We start from the raw sequence: 25,402 nt of genomic DNA on the forward strand, positions 1-25,402 counted from the left end.
CAATTAGTAGCAGTGGAGAGGAAGAGCCAAGACTGTATCCATGTGGTATTATTGAAAGTCATAGGAGAGAGTCACTGGATTTGAAGAGGGGAGGGAAGAGGAGCTTGAAGTAATGAGATTTATGGCTTTGAGTGAGTAGATTATGGTACTGTTTGCGACAATAGGGAGAACCAGGGCTGTAGGTAGGATGAGTCCAGGTTTGTATACGCTTCCACGTGGGAAGAGCCACATACTAGACAGGTGGACACATGGCAGTCTTCGGCTTAGAAAGAGGCTAAGGCTGGACATGTATGTTTAGAAACCACAAGTATAGATAAAGCCATGAGAAAGACTGATTGCTCAGGGAAGTACAAAGTGAGAAGAGCTTAGTCCAGAACCCTGGGACGCACTGACACTACCAGGGCGGTTTAGAGCAGGATTTCTCAGCATTACTGATATTTTAAGCTGGGTAATTCTGTAGTAAGATGTATAGCAACATCCCTGGTCTCTATCCACTAGATGCCAACGGGACCTGCCCAGTTAATGACAAATACGTCTCCAGACATTGCCAAATGACCCCCAAGGTGGGGGGAATCAACCCCAGCTGAGAACTACTACGTTAGGGTAAAAAGATTCATCAACACACTGACAAGAAGTTCTGAACGAACTCCCTTGACCCGAGATTCCTCAAAGCCTTTATGTATATTACTGTTCTTGGTGCCTTGAAAGTACAAAAGAAATGCAGGTGACATTCCACTACATCCAACCCACAAAGCATTGGAATACATTTAGGTACTAGCTTGAATCAAATCCATTGTTAAAAATTCCATTTCTACATGAGGCTACAGTGGGAACACACACATACTCTTTTGTTAAAAAAAAAAAAAAAATTACACAAAACCCTGTCCCCTAGTATAGGGTTAGGTGTCACCATTCTGCTTCGTTAAGTCCCAGTACTTCTCTCTCACCTAATCTCTACTGAACCCTTATAATGGGGTGAAGTGAAAGTCACTCAGTCGTGTCCGACTCCTTGCAACCCCATGGACTATTCAGTCCATGAAATTCTCCAGGCCAGAATACTGGAGTGGCTTGCCATGCCTTTCTCCAGGGGGTCTTCCCAATCCAGGGATCAAACCCAGGTCTCCCACATTGCAGGCTGATTCTTTACCAGCTAAGCCACAAGGGAAACCCAAGAATACTGGAATGGGTAGTCGATCCTTTCTGCAGCGGATCTTCCCAGTGCAAGACTTGAACCAGGGTCTCCTGCATTGCAGGCAGATTCTTTACAAACTGAGCTATCAGGAAAGCCCATATATAATGGGGTAGGAACTATTAGTTGAGGAAGCTGATGGCAGGGGGTTATTACATGGCCAAAGTAGCATTAAGTGACCAAACTAAGATTAGAACTCAACTTTGGAGTCTGACTCCAAAGTCCATGCTCTAAAGCTAAACCACTTAACCACTATTCCAGATGGTCTCCATTAGGCTGCAAGCTCTGTGAGGAAGGGGCTGGTCAGTGTTTTTCACCATCGTATACCTAGCATTTGGCTCATGCTTAGTAACAGAAGCTCAAATATTTATTGAATATTGAATAGTCTCAGCTCAGACTTAACTAATTCATTCATAGATCTGCATTGAGAGAGCACTCAGCAAATTAGATCGCAAAGAGGAAGAAAATGTCTTCCAGTCTGATGGGAAATAAGTAGCTGCATTTCTAGAATTAACTTTTCTTTGAGTGTCCCCCCCTAGAAATGGAGCATCTTCCATCAACCCTGCTTCAATTCCATTAAAGCAAAATTACTCTTATTGCTTCCTTAGTCATCATATACCAGTTATAGCGCAGCCTCTAGGAGATGGCAGAGTGAAAACAGAAATTAAGGATGAAGAGTTTTTGCAGAATGACAGTTGTAAATTATTTCTGACAGGATCATCAACTGGTACTCAGAGCAAAGTTTTCCAAACATCAGATATGCTTTTTAATAAAAATGTAACATTCTCTACCCTCAATGAGTAAGTGCCACCTACTGGGTAGTCCTAACCTAGTAGTATTGTCATCAGCCAGTATTGTACCTTTTTGACAAAACAATTATATATCCAGAAACTTCTGCATGGGTGAAGCAGCCATCATTCCCAGGAGATAAAATATTTTGTCATCCATGCCTGGAAGTAGCCAGGAGGGATAGTCTGGAGGATATGGAACTCTAAAGAGGGGTGAGCAGAGGGAATACTCTGTGGAATTCTGCAAAGAATGAAACGAAATCCAAGAGTAACCTTTAATCAGCTCTATGTACACAGATTTCTTAGAAGCCATGGAAACTATAAAGCAATTAGAGTTGAGAAAGTTCCCCACTCTGCATCAAAGCCACTTCAGTGAAAGCATTCCTGTAAAAGCTCATACTTTCCAGACCTCATACCCTCAATCCATGATGCTTTCATTCCCATCAAAGCCTCTAGGGAAAGCTTGATTCAGCACATTTTCAACATATTCTAACATGAACTTGAGCTTGAAGGAACTGGGAGAATGTGTTTTCTGTTCCAGGGCATGGTTTCTTCCGGGGTATTTCAATTTATAGCTGCCATTTAGCAACTCCAGGTACTTTTGCTAGCTGATCTTCAGTCTAGTTTGCTATACTGACTGCTACCCAAACATAATCAGTAACTCATTTTTGTTCTTTCAGCTCCTTTGAAGATTATGAAACAGAGGAGCCTCCCTCTCCCTCTGAAATTGGAAACAAAGGCAATAAAATAGTGACCTCAAGCCTTTCAGAGAAATGCGGAAAGCTTCAGTCAGTGGATGAAGAATAGCTGCCAATGTCTACATGAAAGGGAGATACATATTTAAAAAAAAAAAAAATTTGTGAAGAGATGCTCTAGTTTGCATATTGCATTTTAAAAGCTTTGTTTCTGCAAGTGTGTATCTGCACTAGGAACTTTTGAACGTTTTTGAGCAATAGCTCTGGATACACATACCCAATTTGGGAGACTCCTCCAGTTTGCCTCAAACCTCCTACAGAGCTTTTCCTCAGAAGCAAATGATACATACATCACCTTCCAGTGCTTCCTGTGAATCAGCACTCTTCACCCTGAATGTACCAAGGATCTCTTGGGGACAGTGCCAAGCACGGTTCTCTGCACAAAAGCAGAAGTCGCCTCTGTTGTCCAGTATCCCGGAGGCCCATCAGGGCTCCTATGGAGCCCAGAAGAAACCTTCACTTGCAGAAAACTTGAGTCAAGAAATTCTGGAACTTGAAAAAGCAGTCAGGGCCTCCAGAACTGAATTAGCCCTGGTAATAAACGCACTGCCAAAACATCTCAGAGACTTCTTTTAATTGTATGTGTACTGGAGTTCAAAGATCTTGAACTTAGTTAATGTAATTTCACAATGACCTGCCAAACTGCTAGTCACTTTACATCCTCAGGTATTGTAACCACTGGGCCTTCCAACCTTGCTAGCAAGCTCTAAACCCTCCCCCGATCCTGACCATGGATCTTATATAAAACCTGAAGAAAAACTTAACTGAGGACAAGTACAGACTATGACTCCTAATTGGGAGGAAAAAAAGTTTCCTTTTAATTCATCTAACATTTGTAGCAAATTATTGAGTGATTAATCAATCTAAAAATTAAGTGTCCCATCTGTACTTCATATCAGAAAGCCTATTGAAGGCTTAAATAACTATATATGAAAATTCTTACTAGACATATTCAGCACTGAATATTAGACTAGGCTAACAGTAAAGGCCTCAATCTCAACATTATTCCTTCATGTTGAAAAATAACTTATTCAAAATACTGCATCCACTTCAGTATTTATCACAAAAATGGGAAAAAACAGAGATGCTACCCATAAAAGAAAGCAACTTCATGTTTACTATAGAAGTAGATGTGGTTATTACAGAATACTGTACTTTTCAGCAAACCACAAGGCAGTCAAATCTCACAATACTGTTAGAAACTGACTAATAAACTATTAAAAAGGATGGAAATTTCTGCTCGTATAATAGAAACCTCCAAGAAACTTTTTAATATCCACCTCTGTATAAAGTCATTAAGTTTTCCCCTGGATTTTTTAACCACAAGTCCTAAATGTCAGAATAGCTCCCTTTCCACCCCACATTTGTTCCCTTGCTGGTGTGAAGGCCAAACTTTTGAAATAATCAAACATTGGCAAAAAGTGGAGAAAAGGAGAATCTAGGAAATGCACCATCAACTAGTACAGTTATTAATAGATTTAGCAATCCTTTTGTCAGTATCCTCCCAGTTTCCTGTTATTTTACCTTCATGATCAGAACTGACATTCAATTTAACTACTACAGAAAAAACTTAGTTCCTAATAGCTCACAAAGAAATAAAAGCTTAAAAGTGACTAAATTTTTAGGAAATACTACATGCAATAATCTAACACACTGGAAATTAGGATTAAAAGCATTTTTTTGTACATAAAATTTACCATCTACCCCATCCAGCCTTTACAAGGAAACAAATCTTTTTCAGATAAAAATACTCAAATGGTAAATTTTTTTAGAAGCCGGATATGGTTTATAGGTTTTATTAGCCATTGTGATCTAAACTATTTCTATGGCTCAGCAAAAATTCATTTTCCAATACACGTTTGATTTTGTTTTTTTTTAACTACATGGCTGTACTTTTTACCTTGTTTCTCCGTACTGAAGTCATCTTGCTTTCATTTTGGTCAATATTTGGTTTCAAAAGCCTGTAATTATTATAAAAGGATAGCTACCAGTATCATTCCACTTAAGTGCTTTTAATTTAGGTCACCCAAAGTAGCACATTTTCAGAAACAAAAATGTGTTTCACTGTATTCCCTTCTTAGTATTAAATATAAGAAATGTGAATTCTGAGGAACTAAAATAGGATATATTTGACTTTCTGGTAAAGATCATGCAGAATATAATCATTATTGCCCAACTGGAAATTTCAAGTTGTTACAATATCCAAGATTCCTTGATAAAAGTTAAATTGAAGGTATGACCTTAAAGCTAGTCAATGAGATATAAGTTTCAGAGCTTAACATTAACTGCCAAGGTAATCAAACTAATGATATTATGTGTATTTTCCCTGCATCTTATCTATGTCATTGTGTACTGTTCAAAGTGTTTCTAAAACTCTAGACTGATCAAATGAGAGAAGTCATTTGCTCAACTTTGGAAATGTTACGGTGTGTTTGGGTGGAGAAGCCTGCATGATTTAACTTTTGTTTTTCCCTTTTTGCAAAACTAAATAAAGTTGTCAAATACACACTTTTGGTTTTAATGACACTTGCAACTCATTTTTATGTTTGAAAGAGTAGCATTATAAACAAGCTTGAGTTTCAAAGAAAGTAACTCTTTGAACCTCTGGGAAAACTTTATAAAGAAAGATATAGAAAGATAACACCTCATACTAAGAAGTCATTTCCTCTGGGGATGGGAATTTGGGTTTGGGAATGAGAAGTTCACAAGATCAAAGGAGAATTTAGCCTTATATATTGTTTAAAGAATGTGTAACTGTTATTTGGATACCTAAATTTTTTTTTAGCAAAGAGGGAGAAAAAATACCATCCACACTTTGGATTCCGATTCTAAACTGTGAACTTAGTATTTTCTAAAACATTTTATATTTTTTGCCTATAATACAGGGAAAATTCTATTTTTCATCTGTTGTGAAACTTTTCTTTAGTCACCATCTAATCGTTTTAAGAAAACTAAGAGAAAAAAAAAGAGAGAAAAAAAAAAAAAAAGAAGAAAAAAAATAAGAAAAAAAAAAGAAAACTAAGAACACAGTGAAGAAATTCTGTATCCTAGGACTGTACTGCATCTCTGTTTAGAGGTGTAGACCTAAGGAAACTAATCAAAAAGATTAGTTCTAGAACTGTCAGCTGTAAAACTTCTGTTGCCTAAGGTGAAAGATCATTGGATCATTTATGGTAATTACAAGGAATCAAAAAAAACAAATGAAGATGAGTCATATCAAATGCTGTTATTGTTTTGGTGGTTTTAAATCCTGTTGAAGTAAATCCAGTTACTTCAGTAATAATTTCTCAATTATCCATTGTTAGTCACTGGTCAGCATTCCTAAAAATAATTCACCATATAAAGAAAAACAACATAATAATAAAGGCACAGTAATTAATTACTCTTCCCCAAATGTATATAATACAGGCCATTCAAAGCATGCTATCCCAAACTCCTCAGTATTCTACAACATAGAATTAGAAAACTAACATTTATTGATAGATTTAAGGTGTAATACAGGTTTCCAAAAGTGTGGCAGTGAGAATACCAGCATAAAAAAGAGAAACTTGTGCTAAAAACAACCTGAATTCATCATTGGCAATATTACATAACAATCAAGGCCCTCACATACTAATGATTTTCACTGTGTCTATATTGCCAACCTCCCATGCATCAAAAAACACGAAACTAAGATTATCAAACTTGGGAAGCAATAAAGTACTCAAGAAATTTTAAGATCATAATATTAAGAAAGTTTGGGAGATTTGCAAAATATATTCTAATCATCCATGTGTACAATCTCATTATTTCTAATCATTTTTGCAGTGATCATTAGTGAATAAAGAACAGATTTACAAGTTTATATAGCAGGGCATCTCCGTCCAACGTAAAACTTTTACAAACTTTAGGCAAATACATGTTTCATACGACACTGCTAACACTCAGAGGAATTAAATAAAATTCCAAAACTTGGAAAGCAAATAAAGACAAGACAACTAAGAAGCATTTTCCACCATTTACTCTTGTTATCAAAAATAGTTCAACTCTTCTTGCAAAACAAAAACAAAATAGTACATACTGGACACATACATCACATTTTTCTTCCTATGGCTTTAGCCCACCCCCACCCCACCAAAAGAGACAAAAAAAAAAAAAAAAAAAAAAGCCCAACAACAACAAAAACAACTCTACCTGACCACATTCACAGAAAATGACACCAGGATACACTACAAAACAGAAGGAGGTGTCATCTGCTCTGTGTCCAAAGGTTTCTTCTCCATGTCTTGTACTAGGTGAGTAACCATCATTGAACATGCTGTGTGCCAAATCAAAACATAACTTCAGCATATGTCAGATCTCAGAAAAGATGGTGAACGTAGTAGAAACTGAAAATTTTCCAGCAGTATTTTTCTTTAAATAAGCACTGTCAAAGCAGCAACTCTTCTTTTAAATCATAAGGTCATTTCTTTACAACCTAGTCAGTCCTTGTTTTATTTGGGCTGTGTGTGCTCTTTCAAGCAACTGACTAGATTTCCCTTCAACAGAATGTTTGTGACTCACTTATCTCCCCCATAAAAATTACAGGAAAGACAAGTATTTAAACTGAAACATAGTTTGTGCTTTACATGCAAAAGAGTATTCTAAAGAAAATCCAACTAGCTTCAAACCTACCTAAATGCACAGGCTTCATAAAAAGGCATTTTTATTAGGCCTCTATAAAGAAGTTTCCACAACGAATAGCACCCTATTTAAAAATTTTAAAAAATGGAAAAAGTATCTTCAAAATAAAGTCTGCGGCAAACTATCAGAGGAAACAAAAAATCACTTTGAAGTGGCCAATGGCAATAGGCATAACGCATAAATCTGAGTAAGTTTTGGAGCATTATTCCAAAATTATTTTAAGTAAATCCCAATTTCTAAATAAAACATTTGTATAATTTTTTTAAATTCTGTCACATAGTATAGTCTAAATTCAATTACCTTCAGAATAAAACTACTCTTCTCCACTTCATTTATCTAATCAGAACATTGCTCAAAGTGAAGGAAAGATTTAAGAGTTTTTCCCCTAGAAATAAGTCAGACTTAACTAAAAATGGGATTCAACTCAGAAGAGTTTTGTGGCATGAACAGCTAAACATCCACACAGTCTGACAGAATTTCAGTTTGTTCACTTTTAAAAGACAGATTTTTTCAACATTCTAATGAGGGGCAAATTTTCTTTCATAATACTGCTGATTTAAAAACTGCTACATACACCAGTAGCCAATTTTCATGATCAGAAATGGTATTATGTCAGTACAAAGGTTGAGCTGGACACATCAGCTTTTCAACAGGAGAAACATCAATGGCATCTGAAGGTAGCACTGAGTCTCCTGAACAAACTAATGGCTACTTTTCCATAAAATATGAGCACAATCTTTATGGACTGACTAGATACCACTTCCTTACATTTAATCATAAACTTTGATTATGCACAAAGCATGACCATAAACAATGAGGTTAATGTTATTTTCCTTGCCAAAGTTCATTTTGTATAAATCAGTTGCATCAGCATTTGTTCTCAAACTATGAGGTTCTGTAAGAACTAAGGACATATAGTTGTAGGGTTACTCCTCCATTATCTGCAAACTATTTCCCCGACACTAACACATATAACTTAGCAATGAAAACACTTGATACAAGTGATCTATATGCAGGAGCTCCGGCAAGTTAAACCAACAAAACCATAGCTGCCGTAAAACTGTAGCTATTTTCCTACCAGAGGTAGGTTTAAAGACCCACTGATTTAACAGTCGAATCTCATGTCTATAGCTTCATCCAAACTTTTATCATCATGTGTACTGGCAGCTAAAAACGTCGTTACTGGGGACCCTGTGACATTAATTACACTGGTGCTGGTACTAGCATTACGCACAGCAATGCTAGTCACATTAATGCCCAAAGTGAGCCTGGTCTGCTCCAAAGCCTTTTCTGGCACAGCAAATGCCTCCAGCTTCTTCTCCCCATTGGCCATATAGGAGTTTTGGCAGCCACGACATATACAATCTAAGCAGGCTTTGCGGTTAGAGTAGCAAGGGCAGCGTTGGCCGCGGCATGTAAGAACACTTGGATTTTGAGTAGCACGCCCACATTTACACCCTTTCTTTTCCTGGGGCTTTTTATACACAGTCTTGGTAGGACTTCCTGGCATAAAATGATGACTGGGAATCTTTTCCTTTACTGTTTTGTCTTTTTTAAGAATACCTGGCTTGGTTTTAGAGTGAGATTTCTTGGATCCATGTTCATGACTCTTTTTCATGCTTTTAGTAGATAAAAGCACAGTTTTGCTGATTTTGGGTGTTGTGCCTCCATTGGGAACAGTTGCTATAGGCTGAAGAGAAATTTTGCTCTCCCGTTTCACTGTCACAGGAGCAGATGCCCCCAATGTTGGGCCTCGGATAATGGTAGAAATTGGAAGTGGTTGAACTTTCTCACTGTCGCTTTCTGACCTGGATCGTTTTCTATTCAGCTTTGCTACCTTCGGAGTTGCAGCTGTACATGATAATCCATGAAGTGCAGGACTGGTGGACATAAAAACATTATGGCTAAGAGACTGGGAAGAAAGCTGCAGAAACGGTCCATTGGATACAGTGGCTTCCAAGTTGGGCTGCAAATTAGGGCAACAAACTTCTGTGTTTGAAACAGTTTCTAAGCTGCGGAGTACTTCCTCAACACTCAGTAACAGAGAGTCACCAGGTTTTATATCTTCACTGAAACTGCAAATATCAATGCCTGTGGAACATAAGTCAGAGGCTACGGTGTCACAGACAGGTGGCAAACTGTCAGACAGATCCTCAGTTTTTATGTCAACAGTGTTACATACATCAATCGTATTTGAATGTTCAGGTGAAGGAATATTTATACCAAATCTATCTATTGAAAGCCCATTGTAAGTAGGCAAACCATTGATAACAGAACTGCCAATAGCAATGCTGAGGGTGCTTTCAGATATTGGAGATAAACTAGCTTGAGGATCAGTTGTGGGTTCTGAGGTTGAAGGTAAGGGGGAATGTGTCAAACACAAAGTAAAGGATGAATCTGAGGGTTTTTCCGTCTCCTCACAAAACAAGGATCCATCATTAAGCAAAGCCAAAATATCAGAAGAACAGTCGACTGCTTCTATTATATCCCGTGCCAATGCAGTCTGTGTTATATATTCACATAGTTTTTTGTAGCAGTTCACTAGGATGCTTAACTGCTTGTTTTCCTCAAACTGCTCATAGTCTTTGCACCAGCTACATGAAGGTTTCATCATCATTTTCTTGCCTTTACAACTTTTGCAGACATAGTGTTGGCAGGTTGAGTTGGTGGGTGCAATAGGATCTTGTAGCAAATGTCCTAAGAGGGAAAAAGGAGGAAAGCAAAAATTTTAGTAAAATAAATTTATAATTTCATATACTGAAATTGAGATTATAAGTAATCTAATTAAAATTAAGATGGATTAAACTCACCAGACCAGATAACAAAACAGGATACAAAAAATGCATCTTACAGGAAACAGAAAAATACTCAATAGCTCACTTCATTTCCATGCTATATTCCCCATTTCTTTATCTCAAACAATCTTCCTCTGTCTGTTTCTCCCCCAAAACAGTATATTCTGGTTCACTTTCTTACTCTTCTCCAAAGGCTATAAAGAGGTGGAGATCAGTCACTAAAAGTACAAACTAGGCTTATAACCCTTGGGACCTTAACCTAATGCAACAATTGTCTAGACACTGGGAAAAAGATAAGAGCAAGAGTTAATCCCTATTCTTACTTGTTTCTCTTCCTTAAACTGAATGTTTTGTTTCATACAAAAGATTCAGTTAGGTATGTCAGGCCAACTATTTCCTGGAAATTTTTTGAGGCCTTGTGGGTAGATAAACAAGGCCCAGAAAAAAAAAGTTAGTCCTTGCCTCATCAGACATTGTTTGAGGGTATTCATTAATCATCAGTACAAAAGCATCTTCACGAAAAAAGTGTAACTATAAACCATTTTACTGTATATACTAATCATAAACTAGAAAAGAGATGACCAAAATATAGTTATGATGAAATAGAACTATATTCATTTATTTAAAAAAAAGGAAATACTACTAAATCCTTTTACAGAAAATCAAAATACAATGACAACAAAAAGAACTACATTTAAATGTAGCTTAAAAAAATAAAAGAATTTAATATTGGGCTCAAATTTTTCTGTCAGAATAGAAAATGACCATGGTCAAGTATCCCAAGTACAGCAACATAAAAGTGAAAGTGATTGCCCAACTTGATATAACTCCCAAATTATAAATGACCTATACAAAATGAATCAGAAAGGGGAAAACAACTAGATATAGTCCCTATCTCTACCCTTACTCCCCAAAGAAACAACTGTTCACTGGTTTCCAATTCAGGACAAATAATAATGAACTCAAAGCAGCACTTGTCTTCTCATAAACATTACATAATTTAAGATTGATATAGAAGGTACTTCTGGTTACAGATGATGAAATCAGCAAACCCCCTCCCTTAAAAGCAACTATAAACCTGAAAATTTTTGACAAAGAATCATTTTCACAACCAAAGACATAAAGCCATCTGAGAAGCATTATGTGTGAAAACCCGCTGAACCTCAGGTGAGGCCAGTGGATCTGTGGGGTTCTGCTCTGGGGCTCCCCAACCACCCAGAGCCATCGGTGTTCACCCTGTGAGAACAGGAAGCTGCTAAAATGGAAGAGGATTCACTCCACTTAGTATACAACATACACCAACACTAACTTGAAAGTAGATCACAGACATAAATTTAAGCTGAAAGTCAGAAGCAGAAGAAAATGCAGGGGAAAAAACTGTGACTTTGGGTTAGGTAGTGTCAGGTGTGTCATCAAATGCACAAAAAGAAAAAAAACTGTGAAACATATTCAGAAAATAAAAAAACTTGTGCTTCAGAAATCATCATTGAGAAAACAAGAAGATAATCCACAGATTGATGAGAAAAAAATATTCGCAAACCATACATCTGATAAAGAGCTTATAACATATTTTAAAAACGTCATATAAATCAATAAAAAGACAATTCAAAAATCAAACAAAATCTGAATAAACATCTCACTAAGTAAAACATGGATATTTAATAAGCATATGAAAATATGCCAAATATAGTTATTAAGTAAAACTATGGCATACTGCTATATACCTACGAGTATGGATAAACTCAAAGTGACAGATAATATCAAGAGTTGACCAAAATGTGGAGAAATCAGAACCCTTCTATATCACTGGTAAGAATATAAAATGATAAATCACACCAGGAAACAGTATGGTAGTTTCTTTAAAAGTTAAACATACATTCACCATACAAACCAGCAGTTCTACTCCTAGGCGCCTACTCAAAAACAAATGACATACATCCATATAAAAAGATGTTTGTGAATAGGACCGAACCCAGGTCTCCAGCACTGCAGGCAGATTCTTTACCAGCTAAGCCACAAGGGAAGCCCAAGAATACTGGAGTGGGTAGCCTATCCCTTCTCCTGGGGATATTCCCAACCCAGGAATCAAACTGGGGTGTCTGGCATCGCAGGCAGATTTTTCACCAACTGAGCTATCAATAAAGCCATTCTTCATAACAGACAAAAACAATCCAAATGTCCATCAACTAGTGAATAAACAAAATGTGGTGTATTCATACAAAAGAATAATGTTCAGCAATTATGAGAACTACTGGTACATGCCACATCATGATGAACTTCAGAAACATTACGTTAAGTGAAAGAAGGCGGATGCAAAAGCATACATTGTTGTATTATCCCACTTATATAATGGCTTCCCTGATGGCTGAGAGGGTAAAGAATCTGCCTGCAATGCAGGAGACACAAGAGATGCTGCTTCGATCCCTGGGTCACGAAGACTCCCCTGGAGAAGGAAATGGCAACCCCCTCCAGTATTCTTGCCTGGAAAACCCCACAGACAGAGGAGCCTGGCGGGCTACAGTCCAAAGGGTTGCAAAGAGTCAGACATGACTGAGCGACTAAGCACAACAATTATATAAAATGTCTAAAAATGACAGAAAAGCAGAAATAGTGGTTGCCCAGGTCTAGGGGCAGGAGCAAGGGGTAATTTTAAGTAGGCTCAATGGAACTTTTGGGGTGATTAAAATGTTCTAACATCATTTCGTGGTGATGGCTGCACAGCACTTAAAAAAATAAAAACACCTTAAGGCAAGGCCTCTGTAGTTACAGAGTCCAACCTGCTTTCCATCCAATGCAGGAATCCTTTAAGGTACCCTTGACTTAATCTAAGGAAGGGTACAGAAAATATGAATAGAGAGAGAGATGTGTACATACTTTAAAAAGGATAAAGCATAAAGCTAAAAAATAAAATATGTTACCCTCTTGAGAAGGGGAGACTGAACAAAGTGAAATGACCTGGGATAGCACTAGTCTATTCTGGGCTTAAACTGTTTTGTAACTTTTAACTTGCAAGCCATGTAAATATTTTACATAATTATATAAATGTAAAGGAAACTCCTACCAATCAAAAGCAAAACAAGTAACTGTAATTTACCAAATTGATGGTTTAACCATTTAACTATTTCAAATATTAAACTTTAAAATAGAAAATTGACTCTAGTCCTTATATCCTTGTTTTGTTTTCAGAAATTATATTTGTTGCTGATAGTGCTGATAGTTACCATAAAGTGATAGTGTCTAATTGAGGGATAAAGTAAACATTGAAATCCTTGAAAATCCTGATTTTTTAAGTAAGAAGAAGGAAAATGTTATGATATGAAAGTTAAAATTAAAATTTCAGTAGTCCTGAATTTCAATTGGATTTATCAATATGAACTTAAGTTTTTATGTCAGACATACATATTTCCTAGCACTATACACTGAAAAGGCATGGAAACGGGAACCAACCACAGCAGCAATGAACTCAGTTAATAATGCTGAAAAAACAATTTCCTGTTTAAAGGGATCAGGGCAAATGGTGGATTCTAAATCTGTGACATAAGTTAAAAGAGATAAATTTTGATTACCTTGTGCTAGAAATTTCACAAGTAAACTATCAAAGATCAGGATAATGTTTAAAGAGACTCAGGAGAAACCCTGAAGAGACTTCCAGAGACCAAAGATGAGAAAATCTGAGCATGCATAAATGCAATGGAATATAAATGCACACCTAAGAAAGTTCAAATCTCTAGAGTTCATTTTTTTAAAAAGGGAGAAAATCAGTTTCAGGATGCTAGTGAACCTGCTCACTGAGTTTGGAAACTAGTAAATAAAGAGCAAGAGCTTTCCCAGCAGCTCTGCAGTACAAGAATCCACCGGCAATACAGGAGACTTGCAGAAGACTCAAGTTCGATCCCTGCATCGAGAAGATCCCCTGGAGAAGGGGACTAAAACAACAGCAACAACAAACAGCAAGAAGCAAGTATTTATTCTGACTTACCTATATATGAGCTAAACCACTAAATAACCAAATCATAGATGAGAAGTTTCATTTTATAGGAATAATATAAGTAATAAAGGAAGAATGACATAATTTGAATATCATTTTAAGGGCTCCTCTGGTGGGTCAGAGGTAAAGAATCCACCTGCTAATGCAGGAGATGCAGGTTCAATCCCTGGGTTGGAATGATCTGCTGGAGAAGGAAATGGCAACCCACTTCAGTACTCCTGCCTGAAAAATCCCATGGACAGAGAAGCCTGCAGGCTTCTAGGAGGTCGCAAGAGTCGTACACGACTTAGCAACTCAACAACGATTTGCAAGTTGTACAAGCTAAGTGAAAAGTAAAGATTACCTCTTGCCCTCATTCCATCACTGATTTTCTTTTCAGCAGTCATGTTAATCATGAGCTAGCCAGCACCTTTAAAGGTCTTACCCCCTACACATCTTTTGTGTTCTTTGATGAGGTTTTAGACTATGCCTAATCCTGAGAACTGAAAACGGGCTAGAAAACACAAAAACTATCACTTATTAATTCATAATTCTACCACCACCGAGTTCCTAAGAACTTCGGCCATGTAGACTCATATTACCTATTGGATTGCCCAACCATTCCTCAACAAAGATATTTGAAATTTTAACTACTATTGAAGATGCCTATCAGCAAACTTGTTTCATGCACTCAGTTAAGTATCCTAATACTCAAAAGCTTCCCAGAGGGTTCTCTTTACTCTTCATGAGGAAGGCAGCTCCAATGATACAAGGAAGGAAGAAAAAGTTCAAAGGCTTTCCTAGAACCAAATGTTAACCATATACTTACTATATGTCCCTAAGGAAACTCCTCCCTGCAAAATTAAGAAATATCAAATAACACTTTTTACCTGGTAAAAATACATCTTGCCTTAGAAAGTAAAATGGAGAGGCAATCTGCATCAAGAGGAAGTGTGTCACTTACTGATAGACCATACCATAAAAACTAGGACGTATTTGGGAAGAGGTTTAACTTGCTTAGCTTACATCCAGTTTCATACTCATGCACAAAAAGACTTGCTCAAAAAAACACATCTTCAGACCTTAAAAACTGGTAACTGACAAAAGGTTTTCTCACTGCACTGACCTGAATTCATAATCAGCGATATATCACAGGAATTACCTTCCTTTACATAATGCAAGTTGGCTTTAACCAAATGAATTTGATATCATGTGCCCTAATACTAAATGATGCTAAATTGACCCTAAAAATAATAAAGATTAAATTTCATTTTTACTCCTCACAGTAATGAAAGTTACTAGTTCCTTTTTAACTCTCCCTCTCCTTAACTTTTCCCATCCCCAAATAAGATACTTGTAATTTGAGACTTAAGATTTAGTTTTAGATTATCATAATAGCCATTCTGGGAATTTCTGAGAATACGTAACTGTTGGCAAGTAATTTACTAAGATATTCAATACCAGAATTTTTTAATGCTCTTGTGAAACTCTTTATTATAGTAATTTCAAAAGCAGAGAGTAGTAAAATTAAGCCTTCAAATACCTATCATACAGATTCAATAATTACCTAGATTATGCCACATTTGGTTCATCTACATTTTCTGATATTTAAGTATTTCAAAGCAAATTTCAGCAAGTCTCATCTCTATATATCAGCATAAATCACTACAAAGTACATTTTCTTAAGTAATCAGAATGTTATTACCACACCTAACAAAATTAACTATTTAAATAAATGTAATAAATAAAATGTAAACCAAATTTAGGTTTACCTTAAGGGAAAAATTTTAAAAAACCTAGAAGAGGGCTTTAATTCTGGCATTAAAAAAAAAATTTCAGAAGTTGTATTTTCTCAGTAAACATATTTATGGCTTTTGGGGTATAGTCATAAAATGTTTCTTCTTTTAAACAGATTTAACATAGATCATTCAAATCACTACTTTTGCAGTATTAACATACCAAAGCTAAGATTTTTTGCCATGCCCTACCTCTGCCAAGAACCACTGCCAACATCAAGAATAACAAAGCAGCCTAAGTTTGAGAAAAAGGCCCACAGCACCAAAATAAATAAGCAAACTATATAACTAGGTCTCAAATCAGCTTGCCCGTTTCTCTGTACAAGGAATAGGCACAACTCCTTAGCATAAGCATGCAAAGATATGATTAGTCATGGCAAACTCTTCTAAATTCATAAGTGATACCAAGTCTGAACAAAGCCAGTGGGAATTCATTCACTTTGGAATACCATTAGTAAAAGTGTATCATACTGTAAAAGTTACTGTCCTTTTTGTTCCATCCCATTCTGGTGGTTCAGATGGTAAAGAATCTGCCTGCAATGCCGGGTTCAATCCCTGGATCGGGAAGATCCTCTGGAAAGGGAACGGCAACCCACTCCAGTATTTTTGCCTGGAGAATTCTACAAACAGAGGAGCCTGGCAGGCTACAGTCCATGGGGTCACAAAGAGCTAGACACAACTGAGCGACTAACACACACACGCACACAAATTAATAAGTTTTTTCCATCCTTTCATTACATTACGTGACTCAACATTTACCTGAATATTTCTCATAAACATGAAAAACTGATAGATGTTAAATCCTTCAAAGTTGACAAATCTGTTACAAATCAAACGAAGTTTTTAAAGTTCATCAGTGTTGGAAATCAAGTTCCTAGACACTCAAACTCTTGGGAGAGACGTCATAGAGTGTGGAAAGTTTATCGGGCAAGGAAGGAAGGGGCAAAAGAACAAATTAGGCTGGGATCTATCACAGCAAAGGCCTCAGACCAACCCCACAGCTCTCAAGCTGAGATGGCTCTTCTAGGTTGTCCTGGCAAGAGAGCCAGGTATTTAAATGGACTGGTCTTTGGATGCAAGATACTCCAAGGAAGGGAATGGGTGAGCCTCTCTCTTCAGCCAGCAGCAATTCCCAGGGAGGTCTGACAACCCCAGTAACACTCTCAGTAACTAAGAAAATGAAATCCTTCAGTCCTAAAGTGGGGATCTGAGTAGTGTGTACATGACAACCACTACAATTAGTAATTTTAGCTGTCCCAATCTGATGGATTTTGAGTTTAAAAAAAAAAGTATGATTTCTGCCTTTAAAAATGACTAGCCCATTTCTTAAAATTATAAGGTGACTAAATATCTAAGATCTAACTCCAAAATTTGATGATACTAAGATATTATGGCAAGATCTATAGTATAACTGAAGTCTTACATTTGAATACCACTGTTGAAATGATAAGCATAATGAGTGCTATTTTGTATAATGAAATTTTCTATAAAAGTTTCAAAATAAAACTCAATGAAAGCTTGTATATTTTCACTTGCCCCAATTTTTTCATGATTCAAACTTACCAGCTTTACATATTTAAATATTCTCCCTCTCTCCCCCCCACTGCCCATCCTACCCACACCCACTCCAAACAATACTGCCTTAGTTGGGCCCTCATCATTTCTCATCCTGAATTCTGCAAGGGTTCTCTATAATGTATCTTCCTGACTTAACTTCACCTGCTTCCATCAGTCCATTTTCCATACTGCCACAGAGTGATGTTTCTAAAACACAAATCTGATGATCCTTCTTCTTTACAAAATACTTCACAAAGGAACAACTAAAAACACCTTCAAGCAACCTTTAAAACCCAAAGTCTTTGGAATAACATATAGCCTTTCAGAATCTAGCCCCTACTCATCTTTTTCCCAAAAATTTTGTACCATTAAGCTTTCTCCACAACTCCATACTCTATTCTCACCTGGCCATTTCAAAGCAAGCAATGCTTGCTTACTCATTCCTCTGTGATTTGCTCTTCCTATAAAGACCTTCTTCATTCCTTGCATGGTAAACTGTTTACTTTTTAAGAAATGACTCGACTATGACCTCCAAGAGGAACCTTTCCTTAACTGCTACCCCTCAGTTTGTTCAAAAAGGAGTCTGCACATCCTATTATAGCACTTATCACACTATATTGTCACCATTCACTAGGTCTCACTTACTCAAGGCCTGAAACAAACTTATTTATCTCTGTATCTTTAAGCCAGTGTTGGCACATAAGCCAGCACCTAATAAATGTTCAATGAATGAATCATAAAAAGCACATTAGAGTTGGGAATGACCTTGGAAATCAACTAGTTCCACGGCCTCATTTTAACCAAGATGGACTTCCATACAATTACATAGCTAGTTACTAGCAAAGAGAAATAGAAGCTTAGTCTATTGATTCCCAATCTTAGTATTCTTTCTACTTAACAGGCAGCATCCCTACATCTGCTATTAAGTCCATGGCATCCACAGAGACCATTTTTGTTTTCACTTATCAAAAAGAGTAATTACTGAAATTGGGCCATAGCAGAATCAACCCCTACAAGGTGTAAAACCTTTTGAGGGAATGAGATACAAGACAGGAACGGGTACTGGCAGTAAGGAACAGTGAATGAGGCAGGAAAAGTCAAACAAAGGGGAGAATGGATGACCAATAATAGTTTGGTGAGGGTGAGGAAATCTTTACTGCATAGAAACTGGAGCTACAAGAGTCCTGCCTGGATTCTCTTATACACCAAGCTCTATTTTTAAAGTTAATATTAAATGTTTTAAGTGAACATACATGATAAAATAAAGCACTGTATTATCTCCTCTGTGAAGACAGCCCAACAACAACAACAAAAAAAACAGACTACACATCAGTCTATGAATTTACAGCATAAGAAATCTTAACTAAAGACTATGTGTATATATAGTAAATGTTTTATGTACATAACATTAAGTATATAAAATAACTAAATATGTACATATTAAACTCATCATTAGGATGAGCTGGTTTTTGTAAGCAATGTCACTTTTGAAAGTATTATAATTCATCTATAAAAGTGAAGCTAGTAGTAGCATTAAATTGATGCTAATGGACCCCAGTATATACATACACCCTATTCTTCCTGTGGTGTGAGAATAACTATGCTGACTTTGAGTTATATCCATTCAGCCTAGATTCAATCTCCAACAGCAGTATCAAGGCACATATAAAGACTGGGAGAGTTCTCAGCCTTATTAACACCATCCTGAGAAACCTCCACACCGTGCAAGTTAAGTGGAGGAAGAAGAAATGTGTAGGCTAAAGCGCAAAAGACGAGGCAGAGGCCAAGTAAACTTGTACACCCACAGAAGCCAGAAACAGAAACAAGGGAAACCTGGGCCAAGGACACTCGTATAAAGTGTTGGACTGCCTACTATCTAGAATTTGTCTCAATGTATCTGGAACACTATGGCCATTCTGATCGCCTAGACCACCTTTCAGAGACCCACCTTGCTCGTAACAAAGCAATCCCTTTGGGTCCTTTGCCCTGGACCTGTGACATTCTGGACTAGTTCTGTACTCAGTTGTGGCTAAAGGAAACTTTTTAAAAATAAATCATCTCTTTTACTGTCTTAGCTGAAGAGAGGAAAAAAAAAAAAAGACTGGGAAAATATACTTCTCCTACTGATGTCAATAACCTTTGCATAATCAATCAAAGGTCAATAATCTTTGCATAATTCAACCTACTGATCTAAGTATCCCCATTCTTCACCTCTTCCAAATGAAGAATTAATTGCTTAGGCTACCTTACAATTAAGAAAACATTCCTCTTTCCTTAATCACTTAAGCAGTAACTTCTAAGACCCAGCTCTGTGCCAAGCACTGTGCATTTAATAAAGAATACTTGGACCTTTCTACATCACTGAATTACAGCACCAAAATTACACCCCAAAATTAAAGACATAAAGTATGTTTTGAAACAATATTAAGAGATCTCCTAGATACATAAACACATGGGAATAATAATCTGGATTCAGTTAAGAACAAAAACTAAAATACCATAAAAAGATCCTTATGTATCACTTAGCAAATGGGCATAGATGAATTAACTTTCAGACAATTTAAACTGTTCTAAAACTTGTTACTAGTCTTATAAAACCTGTGCCCAATATACCTTTTTCAAACATATTTTGAAGTCTAAACCTCTTACAAATCTTTTCATTAGGCAAAACTCAAGAGTATGAGTGCTACTATGAAGAATCATAAGCACAAATCAAAGAGAAATGAGTGAGATTAGAGAACCCTCTTAAAAAGACAGCTCCATTTTCCTCTTGGCAGAATTGCTAAACCAGGTATGTTTTTCTTCTTTAAATTTTTGATTAAGCAGTGCTTAAAACATGTTCCTTTAAAGTTTTGCATAAATTTGTTTTAGTAGTAAACGAAAAAGCAAATTTAAAAAAAAAAAGCAAATCCATGCCTCAAAAAGTCAACAAATCCAAACAAATTAAAATTTCAAGGAAATTATTAGTTCTTTAATTAAGCATTCAAGCAGCTATGTCCCAAACCACCATTAGCCCCTGATCATCTAGATTTCACAGAGCTGAAAACTTTTCTGTAAAATATCTAGCACAAATATCCATAATTTCACAGTATGACAGAAAAAGGTGCATTTTAAAATCAGGGAGTATGAACATAGATATGGATTGATCACTAAAAATGGTGACACAGAGAGATGTATTTTGACTGCTTGATCAAGTAATTATTTTAAAGTTCATTACATCACTTTAAATAACTAAGCACTACTTTACTGAGAGACCAGTGACATAATCACGTACACCAGGGGAGCGGCGGTGGCGGGAGTGTGGTAAAAAAAAAAAGACACAAAATCTGCGTTTCCAGTTTTGGAAAAAGGATTACAACTAGTCTGCTGAGTAATGAAAAATGCAAATCAACTGTTAAATACTGCAATTTTAAAAGTATGAATGTACTCAAGCCAACCGGTCTACTGAACATCTGAATAATTAAACTTCAGAGCTTCTTTAACTTTTATGTCTTTAGTCAATGTAAAACTATGAAAAATATTTCCTGATACTCTTGGTTATGTCAGTAGTTGATACAAGGTAAGCAGGCTTCACCAGTCAACTACCATTATAAACTAAAAGACCAAACACCCACCATAAATTACTAAATGGATGATATATAAACCACAGCATAGTCATAAACTCAAGTCATGCCTCATTTCACATTCTAATAAGAAATTAAAAGAATGCCAGACATCATTTATCTTATAATTATGTAGGGGAGACTTTTATAGAGTGTTTTGTGGTTACAGAGCACTTTTGCAATATTCTGTTATTTTCATGTTTTAGCAAAGCCATGATGATCTCTCATTAAATTATTAGCACTAAGATAAAGCAGACTAGTCAGGCACAATTGATTCATAGCTGCACAACCAAACATTAACTGAATAAATCAATATAAAGCTAGATCCAAATTTCCCAAACTGGTGTTTCATTATATCAGAATGCAGTAATAGGTTTGCTTTAATACCCTCCTGGAAAGGCATCCCAAAATCTACAGCAGTGTCTTAAAACTGAAAACTGTCAAGAAACTTGCTCGCTTACTATTGTTGTTTAGTCGCTTAGTTGTGTGCAATTCCTTATGACCCCATGGACTGTAGCCTGCCAAGCTCCTCTGTCCATGGGATTTCCCTGGCAAGAATACTGGAGTGGGTTGCCATTTCCTTCTCTAAGAAATGGATCATCCCAACCTAGGAGTCGAACCCACATCTTCTGAGTCTCCTGCATTGGCAGGTGGATTCTTTACCACTGAGCCACCAGGGAAGCCCGTGCTTAATATGGCATTACTTAAATTTATTGGCACATACATATTTTTAAAAGTACACCTATAAAACCTCACACATAAGGAGAATTCAAAGACAGCAGTACTCTTATTCAGAGATTAGTATTAGAATTATGTAGATGGCCTTCTCCAGATTGACTCAATACTGCCCAGGAATATGTATTTTGAAAGAGCTTTCTAACAAATTCTGATCCACAACGAGGATTAAATATACTTTTATGATGCCATCTTTCACAGGAACAAGAACCTGGACAAACCTGGACTTTCTACCAGTAAAGAAACGTGATTAAATGGTTTCAAAAAAGAAAATTTTTAAATCAGAGTATTATCAGAGATTATACTATGAGTTCATTTTAATAAAACATACAAATTTTGACTTCCCACTAACAAGGACTACATCTTGCTTTATTTAAATTATGTAAGAAAATGCATTTTGGCAATGTATCTTTTTTACTTTTGGCCCACACCACATAGCATGTGGGTTCTTAGTTCCCCAACCTGCACCCTACAGCGGAAGCCCAGTAGAAGCACAGCGTCCTAACCACTGGACTGCCAGGGACATCCCCCCAACATCTATTTTTAAATGACTTGTTTGTAGACTCACAAAATGTTAAAAACATAGACTAAAATTTAATACATTATACAAGGACAAAACTGTAAATATGACTTGGTATTTGGAATAGTGTTCTGTTACTAAATGATAGTGTTTGGTATTTACAAACACTTCAAGTAACACAGCAAGCATAGTCTTCATTCTCTACAAATAAAAGGCCAAATATATATATCCTGGAGTAGGAAATAGCAACCCACTCCAGTATGCTCGCCTGGAGAATCCCACGGACAAAGAAGCCTGGCGGGCTACAGTCTGTGGGGTCACAAAGAGTCAGACACAACTGAAGCGACAGAATATACATACGTATGTATCACTATTTTTTCTTGCTACTATTTCTTCTTGGATAATTACCTATACTCCGTTAATATACAAGATATTAACAGAACACATAATAAACAGACGGGGCAATAATAATCATGAGCCAGATACTTAAAATCGTCGGTGTTTTTGTGTTCCTTGTTACCCAGTATTTCAACAGCAACTTAATTTTCTTAATGTCTCTTGTCCCTAACCAATGGTCCATTGAGTGGATATACAAAGAACTGAAAAAACTAAAACAATATTACTAAGAACTAATAAAACATTAACACATGACTAAGTAGTGGAACATCCAACATCCGCTGGATCATCGAAAAAGCAAGAGAGTTCCAGAAAAATATCTACTTCTCCTTTATTGACTATGCCAAAGCCTTTGATTGTGTGGAACACAACAAACTCTGGAAAATTCTTAAAGAGATGGGAATACCAAACCACTTGACCTGCCTCTTGAGAAATCTGTATGCAGGTCAGGAAGCAAAAGTTAGAACTGGACATGGAACAGACTGGTTCCAAATCGGGAAAGGAGTACATCATGGCTGTATATTGTCATCCTGCTTATTTAACTTATATGCAAAATACATCATGAGAAAGACTGGGCTGGATGAAGCACAAGCTGGAATCAAGATTGCTAGGAGAAGTATCAGTAACCTCAGATATGCAGATGACACTGACACCACCCTTACGGCAGAAAGTGAAGAACTAAAGAGCCTCTTGATGAAAGTGAAAAAGGAGAGTGAAAAAGTTGGCTTAAAACTCAACATTCAGAAAACTAAGATCATGGCATCTGGTCCCATCCCTTCATGGCAAACAGACAGGGTAACAGTGGAAACAGTAACAGACTTTATTTTCTTGGGCTCCAAAATCACTGCAGATGTTGACTGCAGCCATGAAATTAAAAGACGCTCCTTGGAAGAAAATTTATGACCAACCTAGACAGCATCTTAAAAAGCAGAGACATTACTTTGCCAACAAAGGTCCATCTAGTCAAAGCTACGGTTTTTCCAGTAGTCATGTATGGATGTGAGAGTTGGACTAAAAAGAAAGCTGAGCACCAAAGAATTGATGCTTTTGAACAGCGATACTGGAGAAGACGCTTGAGAGTACCTTGGACAGCAAGGAGATCCAACCAGTCCACCCTAAAGGAAATCAGTCCTGAATATTCATTGGAAGGACTGATGTTGAAGCTGAAACTCCAATACTTTGGCCACCTGATGTGAAGAACTGACTCAACAGAAAAGACTGATGCTGGGGAAAATTGATGGAAGGAGGAGAAGGGGACGACAGAGGATGAGGATGGCTGGATGGCATCACCAACTCAATGGACATGAGTCTGAGTAAACTCCAGGAGTTGGTCATGGACAGGGAGGCCTGGCGTGCTACAGTCCATGGGGTCGCAAAGAGTCAGACACAACTGAGCAACTGAACTGAACTGAACTGAAGTAGTAGAACAATTTAAAACTCTCACAACAGACAGGATTTGGCAAAATTATTCACTAGTATGGCACACAATTTGGTCCAGTATTCATTTGACATCTCAAACTGCCTCATTTTAAGGGGAAAAAAACAGCTATTTTCCCTTTTCTTAAATAATGGAAAACTTTTACTACATGAGGTCTTCCCAGGTGGCTCAGTGGTAAAGAATCAGCCTGACAATCAGGAGACCTAGGTTCGATCCCTGGGTTGGGAAGATCCCCTGGAGAAGGGATCGGCTAGCCACTCCAGCATTTTGGCCTGGAGAATTCCATGGACTATATAGTCCACGGGATCGCAAAGAGTCGAACACAACTGAGCAACTTTCACTTCAGTTCATTTTACTTTACTTAACTACATGAATACTGGGAAACACCTGCTTGAACCCAGTTCACTAACACTGATTTGGGAAAGTTGTTTTTTAAAAGTCTATAGTGGTGAGCGCCAGTGATCTGTTCATAATGTTTTAAGGACTCAATGCTTTAAAATCAAAACTTGAGATGAAAACATTGAAGGTATCTTTCAGTGCTCCCACAGCTTTCAGAAATAACCCTAAGTTCTTTAGTTGTGTTATAACACTGTCCAGCAGAACTTTTTTATTATTTTAAGGTTTTTTTTCCCCCTTCTATTTCTTGGCCACCAATAGTATGCAGCATCTGAGTTCCCCAACCAGAGACTGAACCTGTGGTCCCTGCAGTGGAAGTGCAGTGTCTTAACCACTGGACCACCAAGGAAGTCCCAGTAGAACTGTTTTATGCATAATGATGGAAATATTTCACATGTGCAATAAGGTAGTTGTTACCTACATGTGGCTACCGAGCACCTAAGATATAGCTAAGTATGACTAAAGAACTGTATTTAAAATTGTCACAGCAGCTAATGGCTGCTGTATGGGACACCATAGGTTCAAAATATAATCTGATTCTGCTTCCAGACAAAATGGAATGATCAGACTTACTCTTCCAACTGAAACAAAAACTGGACAAAACAATGGTTTTCACATATATCGTCCAATGGATTCCACAGATCCCTGAATGGAGTAACAAACAAGCTGTCCCAGCTTACTTCTGGAAATAATGTTCAGGCCACAGTACAAGGAGGGAGAACCAAGACAAGGTACAGCAGTCTCCCTGAGCTGAGAAGACAGAATTGGGATGCTGAGGCAGCTAGACTTCTCAGGGAGGAGTACAC

General features: G+C 37.1%; 2 protein-coding genes across 6 annotated transcripts in view; one reads left to right on the top strand and one right to left on the bottom strand.

Annotated features, from left to right (window-relative positions):
- PPP2R3A (protein phosphatase 2 regulatory subunit B''alpha) overlaps window positions 1-5,240 on the top strand; it is a 220,264-nt gene extending 215,024 nt beyond the window's left edge. For all 5 annotated transcript variants that reach the window (XM_061167648.1, XM_061167647.1, XM_061167649.1 and 2 more), the window contains one exon: window positions 2,658-5,240. In XM_061167648.1, the coding sequence (XP_061023631.1) occupies window positions 2,658-2,784 (127 nt within the window). In that variant the 3' untranslated portion in view covers window positions 2,785-5,240. The remainder of the gene's footprint in view (window positions 1-2,657) is intronic.
- A 945-nt stretch (window positions 5,241-6,185) lies between these two features.
- MSL2 (MSL complex subunit 2) overlaps window positions 6,186-25,402 on the bottom strand; it is a 31,604-nt gene continuing 12,387 nt past the window's right edge. The window contains exon 2 of the mRNA XM_061167651.1: window positions 6,186-10,091. Within this exon, the coding sequence (XP_061023634.1) occupies window positions 8,500-10,091 (1,592 nt within the window). The 3' untranslated portion in view covers window positions 6,186-8,499. The remainder of the gene's footprint in view (window positions 10,092-25,402) is intronic.

Source organism: Dama dama, chromosome 19 (assembly GCF_033118175.1).
Source record: "Dama dama isolate Ldn47 chromosome 19, ASM3311817v1, whole genome shotgun sequence".
NCBI lineage: Eukaryota > Metazoa > Chordata > Mammalia > Artiodactyla > Cervidae > Dama > Dama dama.